We start from the raw sequence: 24,347 nt of genomic DNA on the forward strand, positions 1-24,347 counted from the left end.
TTTTTCTTTTAAAGACAGGCTTTATCTCCAGTGCTCGGGTACCTCCATGGGCAGCATTTTTGCTCCAAGCGTGGCGGGGCTTTATGTAGCTGATTTTGAGGCAAAATACATCCTACCGACCTCCCAATCTTTTTCGTCATCAATGCTCCTGTGGAAGCGCTACATAGATGACATCCTACTACTATGGACTGGGAGTGACACCGATCTTGAACTCTTCCTAGTTTGGATCAACACTCTAGACCGCAATCTGCGGTTTACAAATACCAAGAGCAGATCGGAGATAGTCTTCCTCGATGTTGTAATTTCGGTGCAAGGAGCTGGTCTCAGGACTAAGACCCATCATAAGCCCACTGCTAAAAACAACCTCCTGGAGTTCAGCAGCTTCCATCCCCGCCCGCTGAAGGAGAACCTCCCCTACGGGCAATATCTCAGACTGAGGCGCAACTGCACCTCCCTTTCGGACTTCAAAGAACAGTCCCTAAGTCTTACTGGAAAATTGAAAGACAGAGGCTATCCAGCACCTATCCTGACCAAAGGCTTCAAAAGAGCGAGGAATCAACCAAGAGAGGCCCTGCTAGAGGACAAAGTCACCAACCCTGAATCAATACCCCTCACGTGTGTTACCACGTACAGCAGCCTCTCCAATATGATGAAAAAATCCATCAACAAGCATTGGAACATACTGACCTCCTACAAAGAAAATTGGGAGAAACCTCTATTCTCTTTTAAAAAAGGACGGAGCCTAAGAGATGCCTTGGTGCACACTCGTCCCAAGGGAAAACCCCCCGAATCTACACCTACAATCACAGGTGCTTGGGGTATGCCCAAAGTTGTAGGGCATTACCCGTGCTCTAACTGCAGTGTTTGCCACCTGACCGAAGCTACCAAAACTCTATCGCTTGAAGCTGGAAAAATATGGACCCAAAGAGAGCATACAAATTGTAACACCATGAATGTGGTGTACCTGATTACGTGTCCCTGCCAACAACGCTATGTTGGTATGACAACGCGTAAAATAAAACAACGTATCTGCGAGCATCGGAGCAATGTCAGATGTAAAAAACTGACCACGAAATTGAGCCGCCACTTTTTGGACAGAAACCACACTCCGAATGATATGAGGTGGACGGTAATCGAAGTGGTGAGTGGTTCAACCAACATAACCAGCAGACTTTTTGAAAAAGAGCAACGTTGGGTGTATCGTTTGGGCAGCAATGTAAATGGGCTGAATGATGACATCCCTTGGAGCTCAATACTATCTTGAGAATACTGCCCACAGTGATATCACTACTTCTGATCAACTACCCTAAGCAGTGCTGGGCATTGTTTACCTGTAATGAACCTGCGATTGCATTACCTGATACTCTGACCCTCTCACCCCACAGCTACCTATACCGAATCAGTGCAGTTCTGACACTCGGAGCCTGGTCCTATACCGAATCAGTGCCGTTCTGACACTTTGAGCCTGGTAGTCTGCTCCCAGGTCGAGCTCTTAGCCTTCCTGACATGACAGGTTTATTTGTACTACTGCCCAAAGATTAATGGAGCGAATTTTAACATTCAAAAATTAAAAATAACTTCAAATAATAAATTAGCGCTTTTGTATTTTCCACATTTGGCACAAGCGCGGCAATATAATCAGTTCCATTAGTATCGTCCATTCATCATTATAATATCGATGGACCCTGTCCGAAAGACAATGACGGCAACCAAGCCTCGTTTTCAACTGAGACCGAGCCTTCCGGGGTGGGCGGGTGCGTCCCTAGCCTCGTTTGCGGCGGGACACGCCCACCCGGAAACAGGTCGCACACGCGACTGATCCCTTTAAGAACCAGGTTACCGGCCCCGGCTTTCCATCCACGGGGTCCGGTTTTGAGGCCACAACCAGGTTTGCAGCGGGTCGAGAGCACTGAGGGCGTGAGTAGACGCTGCAATCGAGGTCGCTGATTCTTCTGCATATAGAGCTAAGTGTCCACTCGTGCACAGGCTGTTGCAACTGTACTTCTTTTTCTTCTAGGATGTGCCAGGTCGCTCCGATCCCCCCCCCCCCCCGAGACCCATGGTGCTAGTAGCGCCCCATTTTAAAGTGAGAGCTCTACCTTTATATACCAACTTGAGGGGCACAGACCTTTGAGGTCCATTGATCCCTTTGTGGTAAATAAATAATTAATTACCGGTACTATTTTTGAATACATTGAATAAAACAGATAGCTCAATAAATAAGAGACAGGATTCGAGGTATCTGAGTCTAACAGGCTTTAATCAGGCATGAGGGAAGGGACAGGAACGGGATAGCCTGCACGGAAATAGAATGGATGGCAGCTGCACCATTTCATCGACAGTGCAGCATATATATAGTACAACATTACATTACATACAGTAGGCGTAACTTGTGACAAACGTAAGATATGGAGACATGGGTGTGGAAAGAAGGCGTGTACAGGGCGTGCACTGAGACATGTGATGTGAAACGTCATAGAAATGTCATGAGTGGGCGGAAACATGGAGGGGGCTACCTGAGAGCAGCTGGGACCTTTAACCTAGTGGTGCGCGCAAACGGGCAATGACGTGTTACCAGGGAGAACTGGGGGCTATGACTTCTGCACTAGAAGAGGAGACTAAAGTCTACGGTGTCAGGACGACATGTACCTATGGCATATCTGGTATCTTGTGTTTGGAGTACATGTTGATAGAAACTAAAAGTTATCAGGGCAGAGGCTACTTGACTCTAAGGCTGGTGCATGCATATATTCTTCGTGTAATGCGTGGGCTATGAATCTTCTATGAATATTAATACAGTAATTCTCTTGCATGGAGACATAAAGACTAGACTATAGCTGAAGCTGTTTATACGGTTCAGTAGCTAAGGAATGCAAAGACGAGGAGTTGAACTGATAACTAGAAGCATAACATACTCTTGGCAGACAGGCAGGCAGAGCCAGGCCGGGCCGGGCACCGCGCGGCAGGAAATAAGTGAAGGGTCAGGGATGCAGGTGGGGGCTGCATCGCTCCTCGGAGTGAGTTCAGGAGACTGGAGCTTGAATCTGGTGTCCGGGCCCTTTTGAGGCCTAGAAACGGGGACAATTCAATGAATTAACGTGTACACTGTAAATCGTGGTAACATGGGCCTAATACTTGTTGCTTTCACGAGAACTGGAAACTGGCATACTAGAGTTGGACACAACTATAATTGCGTCTTTAATCGATCATAGGGGGATACATATGCATATTAATCATGCACATATGACATAGGATGGGGAACACGTAGGCACATATAGCATGGCAAAATTTACTTTTCCACATTCCCTCCTTGTGCCCTACGTTTCCATCAGGAAACATCAATATTCATGATACCATCTATCTGTTCATATAGCATCATTTGCTCGTCTCGAATTGTCTTGGAACGGGACTTAGGACTAGGAATACAGGATGTAGCACACAAGCCGCAAATCGCAGGGCCACATTGTAAACAGAGGCAGCAACTGAATATGATCATTACTGCTATACCTAGGACTGACAATACTTTCCATCCCCAGGCAGATATGATACTCCAGAGCCAACCGGACCATGTCCAGGTGCCTGGATCTTGGTGTAACTGATGGGCAATTTTATGAAGTCTGGTTATAGCTGAATAAACAGACGGCGCGTTATTAGGAATGAAAATGCAGCAACTAGATCCGATGACTCTGCAAGCTCCTCCTCTATCGGCCAATATGACGTCAAGAACGAGACGATTTTGGAGCACGACAAATCTAATGGCAGATTGCTCTTCGGTTAAGTTACCTAGAGCGGAAGTAGTCTCATTCACTACTGCTTCAAGGGTTCTGGTTAACCTACGTATTAACTTACTATTCTGGACAGGGCCTATAAAGAAAAAGAAACCTTTATTGAAGTCTTGATATTGTTCTAGAGTAGTTTCAGTTTGATCGACAATTGGGGACTCAGTCTCCCTTCTATGTCTAACGTGTACTAGATGTGTGTTTCTGTGATAATCGGATGGGGCTAGAAAAACTGGTGGCAGTAGGAAGGCAATGTAACAGGTTCCATCCCAATCGAGGGGCAGACGAACATATGCGGTCTGACCACAAACAAAATAAGAATGACGTGAGGCTTTGAAAATAGATTTCCCACTGTCACTATACTCGACCACAGTAGTACAATCACTATGTCCTACATGTGCGGAACCATTCTTTCTGACACATAATTCGCCTTTGACGGGTAGGACTGAAATAGCAGGCAAATCTGGAGTAGTATCGGACTGAACTGAAAAGCATAACTTATGCAGGTAACCATAAGACTCAAAAACATAAAAAATAACAGAGTAACGATGCATCTACTGCAAATATTCTTTTGATAGCGTATTCTCTTAGAGTTTTGACTAACTCTCTCACTATGTGGGTCTATCTCATACATGTCAGGAACCTGTCTAACCGCTTCACCCGAGAGGGACTTAGACAATTAAACTGGCTGACTTATTTTACTAGACCGGAGTTTTGCTTTATACTTCTGCTGCGGAGTTTTCTCTAACAGGGGAAGTTTAGAGTCTGTGTCTGGACAGTCCTTAAGAATAGGGCAGTCTTTGATAAATGTCTTTGGCCGCAATCCATGGAATTTCTTGATGTGGCTGGTATGCACCCAGCCCTTGCGTCCTTCGAGCTTGACGGCGGTCCTTGTTGTTAATAACACCAGCTGGGGCTCCTTCCAACGGGGCTCCAACGGACTTGAACGATCAAAATTGCGCACCAGGACGAAATCCCCTGGAACGACTTCATGCAGTTTCACCTCAGTGTTGTCTGGAAAAGCAGCGGCAACCTGTGAACGACAAGAGTGTAGGGCAGACATCAAGGAAGCTAGGTAATCTGTCAACATATTACTGGAAACGTCTGTAATCTTTCGGGGCATAGGTGTACCCCACATATTAGGAGGACGGCCGAATACGACCTCGTACGGGGACAGACCTGATCTAGAGTGTGCAACCATTCTCATATAAAAAAGGGCAACTGGCAGTGCTACCAACCAATCTACACCTTTCTCTGCGCATACTTTTGCAATGCGGATTTTCAATGTCTGATTATGTCTCTCAACTAGACCAGCTGCTTCGGGGTGTCGTACACAGTGGAACTTCCACTGGTACCCTAACAGAAGGGATACTTGTTTCATGAGTTCAGATGAGAATGGCTGGCCGTTGTCTGAATACACGACCCTTGGTAAACCATAGCGGGGGAAAAACTCACGAACCAACTGCCTGGCAGTGGTCGCGGCAGTGTAATCTGGAACCGGATATGCTTCTGTCCATCTGGACAAAGCACATACAACTACGAGGACATACTTGAAACCTCGACATCTCTCCATCTGAATATAATCCAGGACTTCAAAAGGGTGGTCAGGAGGATGGAATCCACCTTGTTCCACCGGGACACTTTTACCTGGATTGAACTGACAACAGATCATGCAGGTACGCACTTTCTGTTTGGCTGCTGCTCGTAAATGCTTGTTGAACCATATGTTCTGGATACTGTCTAACATGGCCTTTTCTCCTAGGTGTACTGGACTATGTGCGGTATTAATAATGACTTGAACCATTGAGTCGGGGAGAAACCATGTGGCTTTTCCCTTCGTCAACCATCCCTGATCTGTCTGGACCCCTCCTTGTTCGGACCATTTCTTGATTTCATCTGGAGTGGCATGTGACTGTATATCTATTACATCTTGTGTAGGGTCCTTAACTGTCATACAAGTAGTCTGATCTGGAATGAGTGTCTGTGTCGTGTTAACTGGAATGTCTGAAGTCTGAGCTGTAAGCTTGGCTGTTCGATCTGCCAGGTCGTTACCCTGGGAAATGATGTCAGTAACTTTCGTATGTGCCTTGCACTTCATAATGGCAATAGCTGTCGGTAAATGTATTACATCTAACAGAGCTTGAATGAGGAGACCATGCTGAATCTTAGTTCCATGAGAAGTCATGAAACCTCTTTCTTTCCAGAGCACTCCAAAGTCGTGTACGACTCCGAATGCATAACGTGAATCTGTATATATGTTAACTTTCAGGTTCTTGGCACGTATACAGGCTTGGGTCAGAGCGACTAGCTCTGCTGCTTGAGCAGACAGGGTATCAATACGATGTGTTTCTATAACTTCAGTGTCCGTAGTCACTGCATACGCGGCTACTAGTTCTCCTGTACTTGTTCTCATACATGAACCATCCACATAAAGTGTCAGGTCAGGATCAGGTAATGCAATATCTGTCAAGTCTTGTCTTGGCTTTGTCATGGTGTTAACGACTTCCACACAGTCATGTGTGGCAGGATTTGAAGTAACTGACGGTAACAGTGTAGCGGGATTTAAAACGTTGCAGCGTCTGATTTCTATGTGTGGCTGAAACAGTGTCAGTTCATAACCTGTTAAACGTGCAATTGTCAAGTGCTGAGTCTGAGTTCGGTTTAAAAGAACTTCCACGGAGTGTGGAACTTGTACTGTCAGGGAGTGTCCTAACACTATGGAATCACTTTGTCTGATAGCTAGAGCTGTGGCTGCAACTGACTTGAGGCACGCAGGCAGAGCCTGGGCCACTGGATCTAATGTGCTAGAAAAATAAGCACAGGGCTTGTATTGTCCTGCTTGATCTTGTGTGAGAACAGATAATGCAGTACCATCACGTTCAGTAACAAAAAGTGTAAAAGGCTTACTGTAGTTCGGTGTTGCTAGAACAGGTGCTTGGCATAAAGCTTTCTTTAATTCATTAAAAACAAGTGTATGTTCTTGGGTCCAAGGGAGGACAGTCGATACGGCTGCCTCCTGTGTCGTTAACTGTATCAGTGGCTTGGCTAGATATGCGTACTGAGGAATCCATTGTCTACAGTAAGAAGTGAGGCCGATAAAAGCTCGTACCTCCTTCTGAGTCTTGGGTTGTGGAAGATGCGCTATTAACTGGATACGGTCAGGTGTCAACTGCCTACCCCTCTTGGACAATAAGTGTCCCAAGTAGACCACTTGCTGGACACAGAATTGCAATTTGGAAGGGGACACCTTGTGCCCCATCTCGGCCAGGAAATACAGGACTGTAAGTGACGCACGCTCGCAGTCACGTTCAGAACGGGCTGTAATTAACAGATCATCGACATACTGGAGTAGGGCAGTGTCAGTTGGCATATGAATATTGTCTAGTTGTCTTTTAAGTGCTTGACTGTAAATGCTAGGACTTTCTGTGAAACCTTGAGGTGCTCGTGTAAATTTATAGCTTCTTCCATTTAAACAGAAACCGAAAAGGAACTGGCTGTCTGGATGAATAGGGACACTAAAGAATGCGTTCTTGAGATCGATAACTGAAAAGAATGTGGCTTCAGAATCAATGGCTGTCAAGAGTGATGAAATATCAGGGACTACTGGGTACTGGGGTATGATACACTTATTAAGTTCTCGAAGGTCGATCACTAATCGATAAACTGGAGGTGCATTTGGATCAGTACGTTTCAGGATCGGAATGATAGGAGAATTACATACATTGGAGTCAGTTTCTACAACCACTCCTTGAGCAATAAGCTCGTCAATAATTTTGGATAAGGCTGCTACAGCCTCAGGTGGCAATCTGTACTGTCTGATTCGTGGTAATACAACACCTTGCTTCAGAGTCACACGATGGGGTGTGATATGCATACAACCTACATCAGTTGGACCTTGCGCCCATAAATGCTGTGGTACATTCAATAATCTTGGATCAAAATCACGTAATACATAATGACCTTTAAAATCTCGCAAGAACAGGCGGACCCCTTCTGGGGAGCAGCATATGACTGCTCCTAATTCTTTCAAAGTCTTAATGCCTAACAAATTTTCTGGACAAGACTTCGTGAGTAACAAATCAGTAGTTCGGGACAGTGGACCAACTTCTAGAGTAACTGGTTTCGATATTTCATTAACAATGGGCTTTCCTGAAAATCCAAAGGAAACATTTCTTGAGCCTGAGAGCGGAGCCCCTGGAACCTCGTCATGACTGATGGTAGTCCTACTTGCCCCTGTATCAATCAGAAACTTTCTGTCTTTCCCTAATACTTGACTATGTACATAGGGACCCTCTTGATCTACAGGAATCTCGATGAGAGGCAAGCCTACCTCCCTCTCTAGGCTGTTTCATGAATATGGCTGATAATCTGGATACTCTGACTGTGCATACTGGTACATCTGCTGTGTAACGTGTTGTGTTGCAGCGATAGGCTGCGGTACTGTAACTGTCTGTTGTGCGTTCTGCGGTGACTGGGAAGTCTGTAAAACTTGTTCTTGTCTAGGCGGACGCGGTCTCTCTTTAGTCTTACCAGTAGCTATGTTGTGTTTCAGAACTGCACACTCGTTTATAAAATGACCTGGCTGTTTACAGTAATTGCATGTCCCTTTAACGGGAGCTGTAGGATGACTGGCTTGATTCGGACCCCTCTTCTGACTGTCTTGTGGAACAGATTGTGCAACTAATACTTTCATTTTCGTGTCTTTCATACGTCTTCTTTCATGTTCCTGCTCTTCCCTGATTCTGTTCTGGTGATACTGGAGCATCTGGAGCATCTGTGACGGAGTATTAGCTTGCCAAGAACTCTCGACTTTCAATACTCGATTTTTAACTTGTGGACTTGAATTCTCGACTAGTTTGGTAACAAAAAGATGGGGGTACGATTCACTACTTGTTTTCAGACCACTATTAATAATGAAACATTTCTCGAATCTAGAATAAAAGTCACTAGTATCTTCATCTTGTTTCTGTTTACAGGCTGAGATGGCATCCCAGTCTTCCTTTTTCGTGGCTAGTAATCTTGGCAAGACTTGTATTAACAGTTCGGGCAAAGCTTTAGCTTTATCCCCAAGACCGGTACCTGGTACTCGTGTGTTATCTTCGGCTTCTAATGCGGACCAATCTATCTTTTTCTCTCCCACCTCCCATTCTTTTTCCTTGAGTTTTTCATATATGCCCGCAGGCAACAGGACTTTTAACATTTTAATGATATCAGGATACGTGTATTCTCCCATACGGAGCATGTCCTTTAATTCACGGTGGAACCCTGCTGGATCTTTATCGTGACAGGGAATTAACTTTTTCATCTCCAAAAGTTCTATTTTCGTGATGGGGGTGTAAACAAATACTCGTTCTAGAGCACCCCCCGTTGTCCTAACTGGATGTACTTCTCGTAACGGATTCTGTCTATCTATGTAGAATGACTTCCTTAGTGGGGGTGGAACGGGAACAAAATGCGGAGTCAGGAACGTACTGTATTTGTGGCGCTGTTCTAGAATGACATTAATTAAGTCGGTACCTAGACCTTTCCATCTGTACTGGAGTAACTCGTTCAATACATCATGTAAAGGACCTGGATCAGAATGCTGAACCTCATACAATGTGATGAGGTGCTGAATCATATACATACCCACCAGACGCTGCTCGGCTGGGGGCAGTTTCAGGAACATTTGTGCCACGATTTCATCTGGAAACGTGGTAGAATCACTAATCCATCGGACTGCTGATCGGGCTAGTTCTTGTTCATGCATGGTATTAAGTTCACTATAACCTATTCGTGATTTCAGAATTTTATCGGTAGCTTGGAACACTTGCTCAAGAGAACATTGTTCTGGCACTGGAGGAGAAAAACTTTTCTTGTAATCTGGACGTGAATGTCTGTCGGAAAGTCTAGTTCTACCTACATACGCTATTCTGTCGGGATTCTCGCTGTCTACCTCTTCACTTGAAGAGTCATTCTCTTTCTCGGCTATTTTCCTTGCTTTCTCTTTTTCGTGTATGTCTAGAATTTCCTTACGGATTTTCCTGTACATAGCGTCTATACAATTCTGTGTCTTGTGTTTTCCCTCGGCTATATTATCACTCCACTTTGTCAGGACTTTCATCTTATCTTTATCTTTCTCAGGATAGTCTTGTTCTCTTATTAAACAGTTAATCAAAAACTGTAAAATCAGATGTTGAGTCTCGACTTTTCTGTGTGCCATAGCTTCGTGAATACTTTCTGGATCCTCCCCTGTACGGATAAAACGATATATTCTATCTAGATGGTCCTTCATGTCTGGCAGAGTAACCAAAAAGGTGGTAACTCGTCGTAAACGTACTGAATACAGTATCATGTAATCTTCACCTGGTACTGAATCATATACGCAATCAGTAAGGTATTTCTTGAGGGCTGCGTAAGTAGAGACTTTCGGTGTACGTTGTAACGCTGCTTCTCTCAGCGTCATTCGTTTCGTTTGAGGCGGGGTGGTAGGAGCGCCTCCCGCCGCCCCTCCTGGGCTAGAGTCGTCAGGCAATACCGGACGTGCGGGTGCTGGTAACGTGACTGGTAAAACGGGTGCATTTACTGTAGGCTGGGCGGGGGTACATTAACTTGGTCCCCGGGACCAGTGGCTAGAGGAACAGGGATTACATTATTAACAGGGTGCTGAGGTTGAACAGGCGGAATATGATTTGCATATTCTGGGACTGTGTCGTCCAAATAGGACGAAAGAAAAATTTCAGCTGCGGTCGGTTTATGACGTAGCTTAGTCGGGACTAATGGTGGCGGAAAATTACTGGATGCTTCCGGGGTTGCCTTCGGCAAGCCCTCGGCAAGAAGAGGATACATGCCCCTTATAAGAGCATTTCTCTGTCTGCCTGACTGTTCTGCTCTAACTCGTTCACCTTCTTCTAGAAGTTCCCTTTCTTGGGCTCTCTCTGAGGATTCCCTACTTAACTCTGTTTTTCTGATTTCTTTTTCGGTTCTTCTATGAGATTCTTTGCGCCATAACTCGATGGCATCTTTCTGGGACTGTCGGGCTTTCTTTTTCCATAATGCCTCTTCTACTCGCATGATGCACTCGGCATCCCATGTACCTGATACAGGCCATCTATATTTCTCTTCTAGATCCTTGGTATAGTCGACCCATAAATCTAAATACAATATGGCACTTAAGCCATGCTTATGATACATAAAATGTCCTGGACTGTCCCTAGGCGGGACAGGAACTGATTCTTCGAGTAACCCTTTCCGGGTTCCTATCTGACGTAACTTGGAAAACAGAGGCATTCTAGACTTGAATCCAAACACAATACAATACACGATAAACACAGTAATGAATAGCAAAACAAATCACTCATACCACGACATTAAAATACATTAATAACATTAATAACAGTTCGAACAGAATATTACCTGGTACATTTTAAAACAGAACACATGAATTTCTCGAGAACAGACTTACTAGAATTACTGGATGCACTGCTGAAACAGTACAGAACATACCGGTCCCATAAAGAGACACGTCGGACCCGTATCCACCTAGGTGAATACTTCGGACTGGATCTGTGTACCCAAACCCATCGGACCAGAGACAAATTAATTGACCCTGTCTAGATACTACCCCAGCAACGGTACTCACCGGGCAGCAAGAACGGAAGGCCTCGGACTGGACTGGACTGCTACGACGTCGGACTACAAACTTCGGACTTCAGTTACAGGTGGACCTCCGGATACCTCGGACCTTGTACTCTCGGCTTGGGCTCTGGTCGGGACTCGCCGCATTCCTCACCGCCTCGTCTGGATGCTGGACCGCAGTCTCCGTCTCCTCCGTGGGCCTGAGGGATACTTGAAGCAGAAATATCTGCACGTGCACGGTATGGTTCCGTCACGGCTGCAGAGGGTCAGGGGGCCTGCGTGGCTTCGCCGGCGCGTGGGGAAAGGGCAAGTCCCTATTCGGGCGCCATTATGTGGTAAATAAATAATTAATTACCGGTACTATTTTTGAATACATTGAATAAAACAGATAGCTCAATAAATAAGAGACAGGATTCGAGGTATCTGAGTCTAACAGGCTTTAATCAGGCATGAGGGAAGGGACAGGAACGGGATAGCCTGCACGGAAATAGAATGGATGGCAGCTGCACCATTTCATCGACAGTGCAGCATATATATAGTACAACATTACATTACATTACATACAGTAGGCGTAACTTGTGACAAACGTAAGATATGGAGACATGGGTGTGGAAAGAAGGCGTGTACAGGGCGTGCACTGAGACATGTGATGTGAAACGTCATAGAAATGTCATGAGTGGGCGGAAACATGGAGGGGGCTACCTGAGAGCAGCTGGGACCTTTAACCTAGTGGTGCGCGCAAACGGGCAATGACGTGTTACCAGGGAGAACTGGGGGCTATGACTTCTGCACTAGAAGAGGAGACTAAAGTCTACGGTGTCAGGACGACATGTACCTATGGCATATCTGGTATCTTGTGTTTGGAGTACATGTTGATAGAAACTAAAAGTTATCAGGGCAGATGCTACTTGACTCTAAGGCTGGTGCATGCATATATTCTTCGTGTAATGCGTGGGCTATGAATCTTCTATGAATATTAATACAGTAATTCTCTTGCATGGAGATATAAAGACTAGACTATAGCTGAAGCTGTTTATACGGTTCAGTAGCTAAGGAATGCAAAGACTAGGAGTTGAACTGATAACTAGAAGCATAACATACTCTTGGCAGACAGGCAGGCAGAGCCAGGCCGGGCCGGGCACCGCGCGGCAGGAAATAAGTGAAGGGTCAGGGATGTAGGTGGGGGCTGCATCGCTCCTCGGAGTGAGTTCAGGAGACTGGAGCTTGAATCTGGTGTCCGGGCCCTTTTGAGGCCTAGAAACGGGGACAATTCAATGAATTAACGTGTACACTGTAAATCGTGGTAACATGGGCCTAATACTTGTTGCTTTCACGAGAACTGGAAACTGGCATACTAGAGTTGGACACAACTATAATTGCGTCTTTAATCGATCATAGGGGGATACATATGCATATTAATCATGCACATATGCCATAGGATGGGGAACACGTAGGCACATATAGCATGGCAAAATTTACTTTTCCACATCTTCATAAGGAGTACACGCATTTGTGTTTTTAAATCCCCCCATTATAAATCGTTTTTTGTAAATAGTACACCTCTAGCACGTCACTTCCCAGAGTTATTTGCTATCATCCTCTAGGGGCTATCTGGATGGTGCTTAAAATCGTTGTTTACTTTGGGAACATCACTTGAGCCACATATCATGGAGCACTATGAAAATTCAGAAAGGCTCATATTAATAATGTTTATGTTTGTCTTCTGTTTGTCTATGTTCTTCACTTTACAGGTGCTGTGACACTCCAAAATTTATGGAGTATTTTTGGAATGAGTAAATCACTCTTCCCACATTTTTAAGCACTTTTTTCACCTTTATAATTTTCACTTTCACGTCCCCAGGTTAGGGTGGGTGATTAGAGAGCCCATACCGCCGGGGTTTAGTCCTGACGAATGCCTTGGTAAATAAAAACTACCCTTATGGCTGAAACATGTTGACTAAGATTGATTTGAGTATATCCTGTATTTAACCAACCCTGAACCTTGGCAACTAAATACAGACACTTAATACTCTTTGTTTTGTGCCTTAGGGATCACTCATTAAAATTTGTTTTTGATACCCTTTTTAAGGCACTTTTAAAACTTCACTGTATTCTAGAGCACGCCCTCTCCACACACAACCAGCTCCGCAGTCTTTCTGGCGTCGTAGCACACCAAAGAGGCACTCGGCCTCTTTGGTGGGGCCCGATGATGAAGCATGACACTGACTAGGTCGGTGTGTGAGTGCTTTCTTTACCACCCAAATCGGGTGTGTTAACCTTGTTTTGACTCCATGACTTGTGGTCTTTAGAGATTTCTCAAAGATTGACCAGAGATTGATCTGACCTCTCTTTTCTTGTTTATGTGCAATTGATTGGGGACTGAGAGAGTGTCTCCTTTTCCCTACCTCTCCCTTTGTTGTCAAGCAGGTAACTGAAGGCCCATTCAGTCTATTTTAACAATACAGTGAGTCACGTAGGTTTATACACAGTGACGTTTTACCCTGTTCTTGGATGAAGGGCTCCTTACAAGCTGTTGCTGTAGTTTTTGCAATACATGATTGCAGCAAGAGTAAGTGTGATCTATTTTTGAAGCATTAGGAAAAGCATGATTCTGCACAGAATGGAGATGAAGGTGGATGATCGCCATTTTTGCGACACTCGAACTATGGAACGACAAAGAGGTCATCATCAAGGATGTGCACTAGATTGTAGATATTTTGGCAATCTGGTCGGCCGGTCGAAGAGGCCCAGTGAAACGAGATTGAAGTTTCATCATCTAGGCCAGCAGTAGATCTTCAATTTTTAAGTCAATAAGTTGAGACCTTCACGATGGCTTGCAGGTGCTTGCTGTTTCACTAGAAACTCCACTATAACTGCTAATGTCCTTAAAATATATATGTGGTAAATCAAATTATAGCTGCCAATTATCTTAGCATGAGATATCACATAAATAGTAAGGAGATACACTGACAGTCCTGATCCGTACGGAACTCTGAATACGAGGCATAACATTTTATGCCCTCAGTATAAAAGGAAAGAATGCTGTTTGTAGATGTAAAGTGATTCCTTCGGGCCAGGGATAGTTTTATTAGGAGGATTAGCGGGGAGAGGAAATTCTTGTTCCTTTGCAGGTTTTTGTTTTATTTTGTGCCCCTCTCCAGATTAAACTACTTGAAATCTGTTGGATCGTTAGAACTAGCTTGATATACGAAAGTGCTATACTATATCTTTTCAGTACCTGGAGTCGGTCCGCTCACTAGCCTGTCAACGAGGGCCACTACTTTCCTATATGACCATGAGCCTCTCCTCTCACCTCTCCGATAATCAGGCTGCTATGCATACCGCCACTCGCCTTTGCCCTCCAACCACCATAAAGACTGATAAATCTGTGCCTCGATTTATGGTAGTGGTTTTCACATTGTTATAGCTGCAACACTTCTTTCTGTGGACTGGTCTCCATTTTGACAGTGCATTCAGCAGGAGGGCACTCATTCATTTTTTCAGTTTAAAGAGTTACTTATTGCTATGTACTGCCAGCACCTTGTCACCAATCCCAAGCTTTCCAGCTAAAGTCTTGATTGACCTGACCCATGTCTTATAGGAATGGACCTTTCCAATGTGGAGCAGCTTACATCTTTCAAGGTTCTGCTTGTGAACACTTCAGCCTTTACACAGACTTTGTATATGGAGTACCTACCTTTGGAGCTACTCTACATCTTATGGTGCTAGTCCACATTTGCAGCAGGATAACAAAAAAGAGTAGCTTTGATCTAGAATTAGATTGCCTTTTTGTTCCCAGGGTAGCCATCCTTGTCCTAGCCTCCGTTTGATCAAATGCCTGGATTAAAAATAAAATATAAGACTGTGAAAATAAGCATTTACATGACGACTTCTTGTACAGGGTTGACCAAGGTTGATACTATGCATTAAATTTTACTCCAATATCTTATTAGTAGATTTCGTTAATGATAAGGAGTTTTCTAACACATTCTCTAGAGGCTTTGCCTGTCTTGTGATGAAGAGAAATTACCCCTTCCCTAGTTGACTGAGGGAAAGGCTGAAGGTCAGTGACATTGTTGGAGGCAAAAGAATTGAGCTGTAAGGCATGCTGACCAAGGAATATAACGGGCGGACTGATGGACAACGGAGAAACAGCGGCCCTCATCCGCCTAGACCTCTCCGCGGCTTTCGACACTGTCTGCCACCGCACCCTAGTGCAGCGCCTCAGCAACGTCGGAATCCAGGAGAGAGCACTGGAATGGATCATCTCCTTCCTCGACGGAAGAACACAGAGAGTCCGCCTACCACCGTATAAGTCAGAGGCCACCGAAGTCATCTGCGGCGTCCCTCAAGGATCATCGCTGAGCCCCACCCTCTTCAACGTCTACATGAGCCCCCTCGCAGCCATCGCACGCCAACGCAACCTCAACATCATCTCCTACGCCGACGACACCCAGCTGATCCTCTCCCTGACCAACGACCCCGCCGCCGCCAGAGCCAACCTTCACGAAGGGATGAAAGACGTAGCCGAGTGGATGTCGACCAGCCGCCTGAAACTGAACTCAGACAAGACGGAAGTCCTCATCCTGGGCTCCTCGCCCTCCGCCTGGGACGACTCCTGGTGGCCCCCCGCCCTGGGCAGCGCACCCAAACCGACAGACCACGCACGCAACCTGGGATTCATCCTGGACTCCTCCCTCACCATGACCAGACAAGTCAACGCCGTCTCCTCGTCATGCTTCAACATCCTGCGCATGCTACGGAAGATCTTCCGGTGGATCCCCACCGAGACAAGGAAGACGGTCACCCAGGCACTCGTCACCAGCCGACTGGACTACGGCAACGCCCTCTACGCCGGAACCACCGCCAAGCTCCAGAAGAGACTCCAGCGGATCCAGAACGCCTCAGCCAGACTCATCCTCGACATCCCACGACACAGCCACATCTCCGGACATCTGAGAGACCTGCACTGGCTCCCCGTCAACAAAAGAATCACCTTCCGCCTCCTCACCCACGCACACAAAGCCCTACACGATCAAGGCCCCAGCTACCTCAACAACCGCATCAACTTCCACGTTCCCAAACGACATCTCCGATCAGCCAGCCACGCCCTCGCCGCCGTCCCCCGCATCCGGAGAACGACAGCGGGAGGAAGGTCCTTCTCCCACCTGGCCGCCAAGACCTGGAACTCCCTTCCGACCGACCTGCGCCTGACCCAAGACCACCTCTCCTTCAGAAAGAAGCTCAAGACCTGGCTGTTCGAGCAGTAGCAGCTCTCCCCCCCCCTAGCGCCTTGAGACCCTCCGGGTGAGTAGTGCGCTATATAAATGTCTGTGATTGATTGATTAGGGCCCTGATAAATGCCACCACTTCCATTGAAGGTTTCAAACTTTCTAACATGGCTGCCAAGGTCACAATTGATCCACACCCGATGTGAACACAGGGCAACAGGCTTGACACTGAAACTGTCATTTAAATTCTCCATAAAACCCACAAAACTTTGGATAATCTCGCGATCCAGGGTGAATTTGCTAGTGTGGCCCAACGTTTTATCAAAGCAGCGAAACCAGCAGACTCCCTCTATGCCTGTGAAGTGTCACACCATTCACAATGCATATCGCCACATGCACTTCCACTCAGTGGGCTTATGAACACTGTCAATCTTTGGTTCGTCATGACGTAACAGTGGTACAGAAGTTCTTTCTAGAGTGTTTCAATATTATATCTGAGTACTTAAGGAATGCTCAACTGACCATGGATATAGAGCAGGCTTCTCCAACGAGTAGCGCGCAAGCTGCTGGCAGCTCTCAAGCTACTTGTAAGTAGGCAGTCTGGGCTGGATACATGAGAATGTGTGCAGCCCAGCCTGCTAAATTAGAAGCTTTGCTGAATGAATATATGTATACCAAAATTGAAAAGTGTAATCTTGATCAAAATGTGTGTGCTTTCAGATCTCATAAACTGATGGAGAAAAATGGTTGAGTTTCCAAAATATGTTTAACGTTTCTATTTCAGTGATAAATCACGTGGTGTTGGGGAGGCGTATTACTAACAGTATTACCTCGGTGCCAGGGGCATTTAAGCTGTGGTTGTTACATATTACCTATGTAAAGGCATTTCAGATTTACAAAACCTATTCAAATTACTGTTGGCAACCCACCTAATTCACTGAGGTGACCACGGCTAGTAATCTTGCATAGAGTGGCTACTAATGTAATTTTGTCTGATGTGGTCTCTCTTACAACACTGATAATATCAGTATCTGAGAATGATTTTGATTGGACATAAGTGGCTCCTATTACAGAAAAGGATGAAAACTCCTTATATAGAGTCTTCGTATTTAAAGGATTATGGGTTCATACACTGTGGCTACAGTGGTCGCATTGCTGTGTAGTACATACTGTAATACAATGAGATGTCTGGCTTTGATAAGCTATATCAGGAAGCAGAGGGATTAACCATTTAGTAAATCTAGATTACATAAAATGTAACATTTGCGATACCATCTGCCCTTTCTTTTTAATAAATCTAATGGAAGAATTTCCCAATCTGCTTCAGAAACAAAAATGTGTATTAATGTGATTATCCCATTAGGCATAAAAGAAGATAGAATAAAAAGGAATGTGCTCTATCAAAACACTTTTTGGTGCAAGAGGAGAGACTTCCTCCTACCTTACCCCCTTCTCAAATTTCTCTTACACCTCTGCAACATTTGGGCTACATTTTAAACTACTGTCTCTATCCTCGCATATTTCTACTTCTTATTGCTATCATTTTAAGCTTCACAGTCTTTGCAACACTTTCCAGGTCAGCAAAACAATTTTTCTAACTCCAATTCAGCCCCATTATTGTTCCATCGTGATGTTTGCTCTTTCTGCCTCTTTTCCTGCTTCTCTAAAATTCGTCTTTAATTCTGCCACCCTTCTTCTCTTTAAACTTTCTCTGACTGCTCAGCTCCTCATATCACATCTCTCCACTTCAATTCTCTTTCCACCTCCAGTACTCTTTTCAATGCATTGTCGTCAAATGTGTCCAAGGTGTAGCCACACCTTGCCTCTCCTCTGTTTTCAGCTGTACATTCCCTCTCTCCTCCTAATACTGTAGTTCAGGCTGGTTCACCTATCCTAAGAGTGCCCCTTGCTTCGAAATGCTGTCCTCTGTCCCTTCGCTCTTCCTCATCATTATACATCTTTTGTGCCTCTTCGAAAGCCCTGGTTCTCCACACGGCTTGTCACAATAGATTTGGTTCTCGCTAGCATATGTTAATTGGGAGTTTTGTGTGCACTTCTGTCGTATTCATTGATATGCACCGCTCTAACTTCTTGTAGTGTGATCTGTCTTAAGCTAAGGCATAAGCGCTTTTTGAATAAAATAAAAAAAATATATACTTAAGCAGTCTCTTTTCGTGTTATGTTAGGAAACTGTTTTTGAAGTGCCTCAGCCATATATATTGCATGACTTCTCTTTTCACAGGTCCTATCGGGATGTGGTGTTTTTGACGGGACGGAAATCCACGAGGCATCTGCGTAAGTATAAAATCTCAATCAATCAGGAGTTTGTTAAAGCGCGACTACTCACCCATAAGGGTCTCAAGGCACTAGGGGTGGGGGGGGGTGCAGGTTCCATTCCATCAAGGAGGGGGTCTGTCGAAGAGCCAGGTTTTGAGGTTTCTTGCGAAGATGGGGAGCGATGTTGTCTGTCTGAGGTGGAGCGGAAGGGCGTTCCATGCTTTGGCCGCGAGGAAGGAGAAGGAGCGGCCTCCCGATCTGGTCTTTCTGGTGTGGGGGACCACGGCGTAGGAAAGCTGGGCTGATCGTAGAGTCCTTTGGGGTGCGTGGAATTTGAGTCGGCTGTTCAGGTATGCTGGTCCGGTGCCGTGGAGGGCCTTGTGTGCGTGGGTGAGCATCTTAAAGGTGATTCTCGCCTCGACGGGGAGCCAGTGGAGTGTGCGCAGGTGCTGGGAGATGTGGCAGTGTTTTGGCAGGTTGAGGATCAGTCTTGCGGCGGCGTTCTGGATGTTCTGTAGCTTGTGGATGAGGTTTTTGTTTATTCCGGCGTAGAGTGCGTTGCCGTAGTCGAGTCTGCTGGTGACCAGGGCGTGAGTGACTGTCTTTCGGTGTTCGAAGGGGGATCCATTTGAAGGTCTTACGAAGGAGGCGGAGGGTGTGGAAGCAGGAAGATGAGACAGAGTTGATCTGGCGGTCCATTTTGAGCTCGGAGTCCAGGATGATTCCCAGGTTGCGTGCGTGGTCTGTGGGGGTTGGCGGGCTTCCGAGGGCGGTGGGCCACCAGGTGTCGCTCCAGGCATCGGGCTTTGGGCCCATGATGAGTACTTCTGTTTTGTTGGTGTTTAGTTGTAGGCAGCTGTTTTTCATCCATTTGGCGACGGCTTCCATGCCTTCTCGAAAGTTGTGTCTGGCGGTGTTGGGCTCGTTGGATAGGGAGAGGATGAGCTGGGTGTCGTCTGCATATGACACGATGTTGAGTCCGTAGGTTCTGACGATGGGGGCAAGTGGAGCCATGTAGACGTTGAAGAGCGTCGGGCTGAGGGAGGAGCCCTGGGGGACTCCGCAGGTGATAGGTGTGGGGTCCGAGGTGTGTGCATGCGTATGTCCAACTCTAAGAATATAGGTCAACAGCTGACATGCTTTTCTAATGATGAAATTCCAACCCTTTCTCCACCCATCAAACCACCCCGTGCCCTGTTGCCATCAGCTGTTTCCCACTCATCAAATGGTTAATATGGAGATCCTTAACCTGAAGCACTTTTGGTAGGGCAACCACACGTATTAGGGAACTGTTGCTAATCCTCGGTTCACTGGGATACACTAACTAAAATTCATGAATGCATTAGTATATGTAGGAACTAATTATTACATTAGTATATGTACCTGATTCAGATGATGTACATATACAGGTTAGTTCTTGCATTTATTTATTCAATATGGAGACTACAACTTTTCCCCATCACTAGTCCTCTGTGCACATTTCTTTGCAATACATATCAGCTATTTTACCATAAAGAATTCTTTGGTGAAAACAGGGTCCAAACTCTTTTGTTCCTTCAAGATACTGTAGAGGACTTGACATTGGTTAATCCATCCAATCCGAGGTCTTGACCATCGATCTGGTAGTTAGTTGTTTTAGATCCAATCTTACCTTCCTAGCTCATTTAGTAAACAAACACAACCTTTCTTACAAGCATCAGTTTGCATTATTTCGTCCTCACACAACCTTTCCCCATTACTTTTCTTGGTCATGTTTCCCTACCTCATCACATGATATACCAACCTCGCTCTCATTAGGGGGGCTCCTCAATCATGTTCAGTTCATCTAGACACCAACTTGCACCTTTCTAGAAATAGTAGCCTTCTTTGTGAGAATCTTGTTCATCCCTCTGAACTAACTAACTCCTTCTTATAAAATGCTTAGCAGCTTAAATGCCAAATTCTGTCAATCACTCCTATGGGGATGACCAGTTCTATCAGTAGGCGTTTAACTGTATGCCCATAGGGTTTTGCAAACATCTTTCTACCATCTCTGATCTGTGACCCACACTCTACCCAACCACTCATGCAAAGAACCTTGGGATAATAGTCGGCAACTTGCTTGCTATGACAGGCCAAGTGAACACAGCCTCAAACTCTTGTTTCCACACTCAAGATGCTGAAGAAGATTTTCAAGTTGCATGCCTTCAACATCCGGAGAATCGTCATTCAAATCCTCATCTCCAGCAGCTGGACTATGGCAACACACTCTACATAGGAAAAAGCAGGCAACTGAACAGAAGAATCCAGACCATACAGAATTCAGTTGACAGACCCACACTTGGACTGCCCCCCCTCTTTTGCCACCTACATCACCCGCAGCTCAAACACCTCCACTGGTCGCCCCATCCACACACGAGCTCTTGTCAGGCTCCTCAGGCACCAATATAAAGCCTTGCACAAAATCGACCCACCTCTACCAACAATCACATTAACTTCCACATAACTACCAGACTCCTCCAGTCAGCCAGGTTCCTATTTATGCAGAATGCAGAACCAGATCTGGCGGCCTTGCCGCACTCTCAATACCTAGAATGACTTAGCCCTGCACATCAGAGCCGCCACCTAGGTTCTTCAGTTTCACCTAGTCTTGGCCCATGCAGCTCCTGCTTTTCAGTGCCAGGGTACCCCTCCTAGTGAGTTGTGCACTCTACAGATACCCATAACATGACATCTTTAGTAGCCAGTTGCAGGTTACCTTCCAACTCCCCCAGTTGAGCTTTTCTACAATAACATTACCACTGGATTGATAGCAACAGTTTGTTCTACGTCTAATCCCAATGTACACAGCTAATACTTCACGTTGTCAGATTTACGTTTCACTCACATGTCAAAAGGTAGAGCGTATTCGTTTAAAAATGCCTCTTCCAAACAAAAGAAGGAACACGATGTCAGTGACAGCCTTGTTAATGACCCATATCTCCAGGGCCCCTTGATACCCTATCCATCAGCATTATGATATATTTATAGCCACCACTCTTGGTACACAAAATACCATGTTGTCTACCAGGGAGGTCTGAGTTTTCTACCTTCACTTTTGGTTTTTCTTCCTTCTATGGCTGACTTTCCCAACTCCAAATCAATCCCTGTCACCAGTACTTATTTTTATGGTAGAATTTTAGGAAGGGATAATTTGTTCACTGTATCTTTCCACTGGAAATAAATCCTTACCTATCATTGACTCTTCAAAAATCATAGTCTTTTTCCTTGTTTTCCTCTATCTGTATGAATGATCTAGATACAGAGACGTCTGCTACTAAAACACATAAATAACTTTCCATGTGTAGTCCTGCAGCCCGTTGAGCCTGTTTGCTTGATCAACCCTCTCTATTCATGTCATTTGTTGTGATGCATTTCTTAAAAGAGCTTACGTATATGCCTACATAAATGTGCCTTTCATTATGTTGCAGTGTGACCTTAACTTGGATTGTACCTTTTTAATGTGTACATCCTTTGAGTCGATGCACAGCTATACCTCAGGGCTGTTGACTCTTTAAACTGTCTTTCTTGTTACAATTACTTCATTGTGTTGCATCTGAGCTAACAGTGTTGTCTGTCTGGACAAGTTGATGCTTCAGATTAAGATATCCTTTCTCCAGACAGCGGTGTCACCCTTCCATGTAGGACAGTCCTTCACACACTCCATTTTTCCCTCTAAGACATCTCTCTAAGGAGGAGGAGGGGCTTGACAGCTGAATCCTAAGCAGCTTCTAGTTTCTACATTGATAGGACTAAGGAGCAGTGGGTGAACAACAAACTCTTTCTTGGATTTGCCGGTGTAAAGAAAGGAAATGCAGTCCATGAACGAACCTTATCTAGATGAATCATCCTGCGTATCAAACGGTGATACGCCTTGATCAAGAAAGAGCCACCCGAAGGCCTTAGGGCTCTCTCCACCAGAGAGAAGGCCACAACTGTGACCTTAGCTATGGTCCTTCTATGTTGGACATCATCCAAACTGCAACATGGGCATCCCTCATCCCTCAATGCCTTCACCAGGCACTACTATCTCACTTCTCAGGTCCACAGTGAAGGGCATTTTGCTGGTTCAGTCCTGCAGGTCTTCCTGATGTGCTCGATCAGTGGATTACGAATGCACTGGGGATTTCTCTGCCAGCAACATGGAGGGCCTGGCAGAGAATGTATACCCCTGCCCCATGGTATAGCAAAGCCTTGCGGCTAGGATAAAAAAGCTGCAAGAGTTTCGAAAGAGAGTGGAGAAAGTCCTACTGTAAGGAGAGGACGGTGGTGTATAAATGTTTGAACTAGATTTAAAAACTATCATGGGATTTCTTTGTAAGACCTCTAGAGCAGCGTTTTACTGTGGTAAAATTATAAATGCCCAAAACATCCCAAAAACATTGCTTAATGTGGTTAAAGAACTTTCTGACTGCAAAACATCTCTCTGGTACCTGCATTGTGCTACAATCTTTGCAAAGATGTGGCCAATTTCTTTGTTAAGAAAGCGGCCCATATTCAAACTCTTGCTACATAATTTACACTTTTATTTACAGAGTTTTCAAACATTGTTGGTTTAACCCCTTCAGTGTTCATTACGGCTCCCCGCCGTCATGAGTCACGGTGGGCGTGTGCTCATGACGGCCGGGAGCCGTCATGACCACGGCCGCGATCGGAATGTTCAGCCCCAGCTCGGAATTCCAGCGACAGCCAAGGTGTTAAACAACAGTGCAAGTGTAAATTGCAAATAAAACCAATATCGAAAAAAAATTCAAAACATAATACCTGCGTCTTAACACACATACACATACCATTGTCCTTCAAACCTGTGCATCCCGTCCTAGTACTCTTTATATTAAAAAGTAATTCCTGAGCAAAACCATACTTGACCACCCAGTGCCCCTAAAATAATAAGGTGAAAGGTTTCTCAAAGATTAACACTGCCACCTACTGATGAATCGCCTGGTAAAGTCTTGCGATGTAAAGACTTGCATGCCAATGGTCATTCTGTTGTGAATAATGCGTGGTAAATGCTGTACGATGAGAAAACTTCGAAGTAAAGGCTGTTTTCCCATCTCAGTTAGGCTTCTGGGCGGGAGACAGAACCGAATCCGCTCTCCTAGGGGGTCACAGAACATCTTGGGCGTCTCCTGGATAAGGGCAGTACAGCTGCACTGATTTTATTAGATCTCAGTGTGGCCCTTAACACTATGTCCCATCCCATCCTCCTGGAAAGGCTTAAGTCAGTAGCCAGGAGGGCACTGCTTTAGCCTGGATGTCTTTGTTTCTCGAAGACCGTATACTTCAGGTCTTTTCAGGCATTGCTAGGACAGAACCCCTCACTGCCCCCCTCATCCCCACCCTCCCCCAGGAATCAGCATTAAGACCGATGCTGTTTAACATCTATGTTCACCCACTTGCGGAGGTGGTGGAGAGTTGTGGATTA

At 45.4% G+C, this 24,347-nt stretch overlaps 1 protein-coding gene across 1 annotated transcript in view; it reads left to right on the plus strand.

The window, feature by feature from the left end:
• The window catches only part of LOC144772358 (glutamine amidotransferase-like class 1 domain-containing protein 3, mitochondrial), a 92,528-nt gene that overhangs the window by 22,007 nt on the left and 46,174 nt on the right, over nt 1-24,347 (plus strand). The window contains exon 2 of the mRNA XM_078656622.1: nt 18,870-18,922. Coding sequence (XP_078512748.1) covers nt 18,870-18,922 — 53 coding nt within the window. The remainder of the gene's footprint in view (nt 1-18,869; nt 18,923-24,347) is intronic.

The sequence above is a fragment of the Lissotriton helveticus genome, chromosome 8 (assembly GCF_964261635.1).
Source record: "Lissotriton helveticus chromosome 8, aLisHel1.1, whole genome shotgun sequence".
Classification (NCBI taxonomy): Eukaryota; Metazoa; Chordata; class Amphibia; order Caudata; family Salamandridae; genus Lissotriton; species Lissotriton helveticus.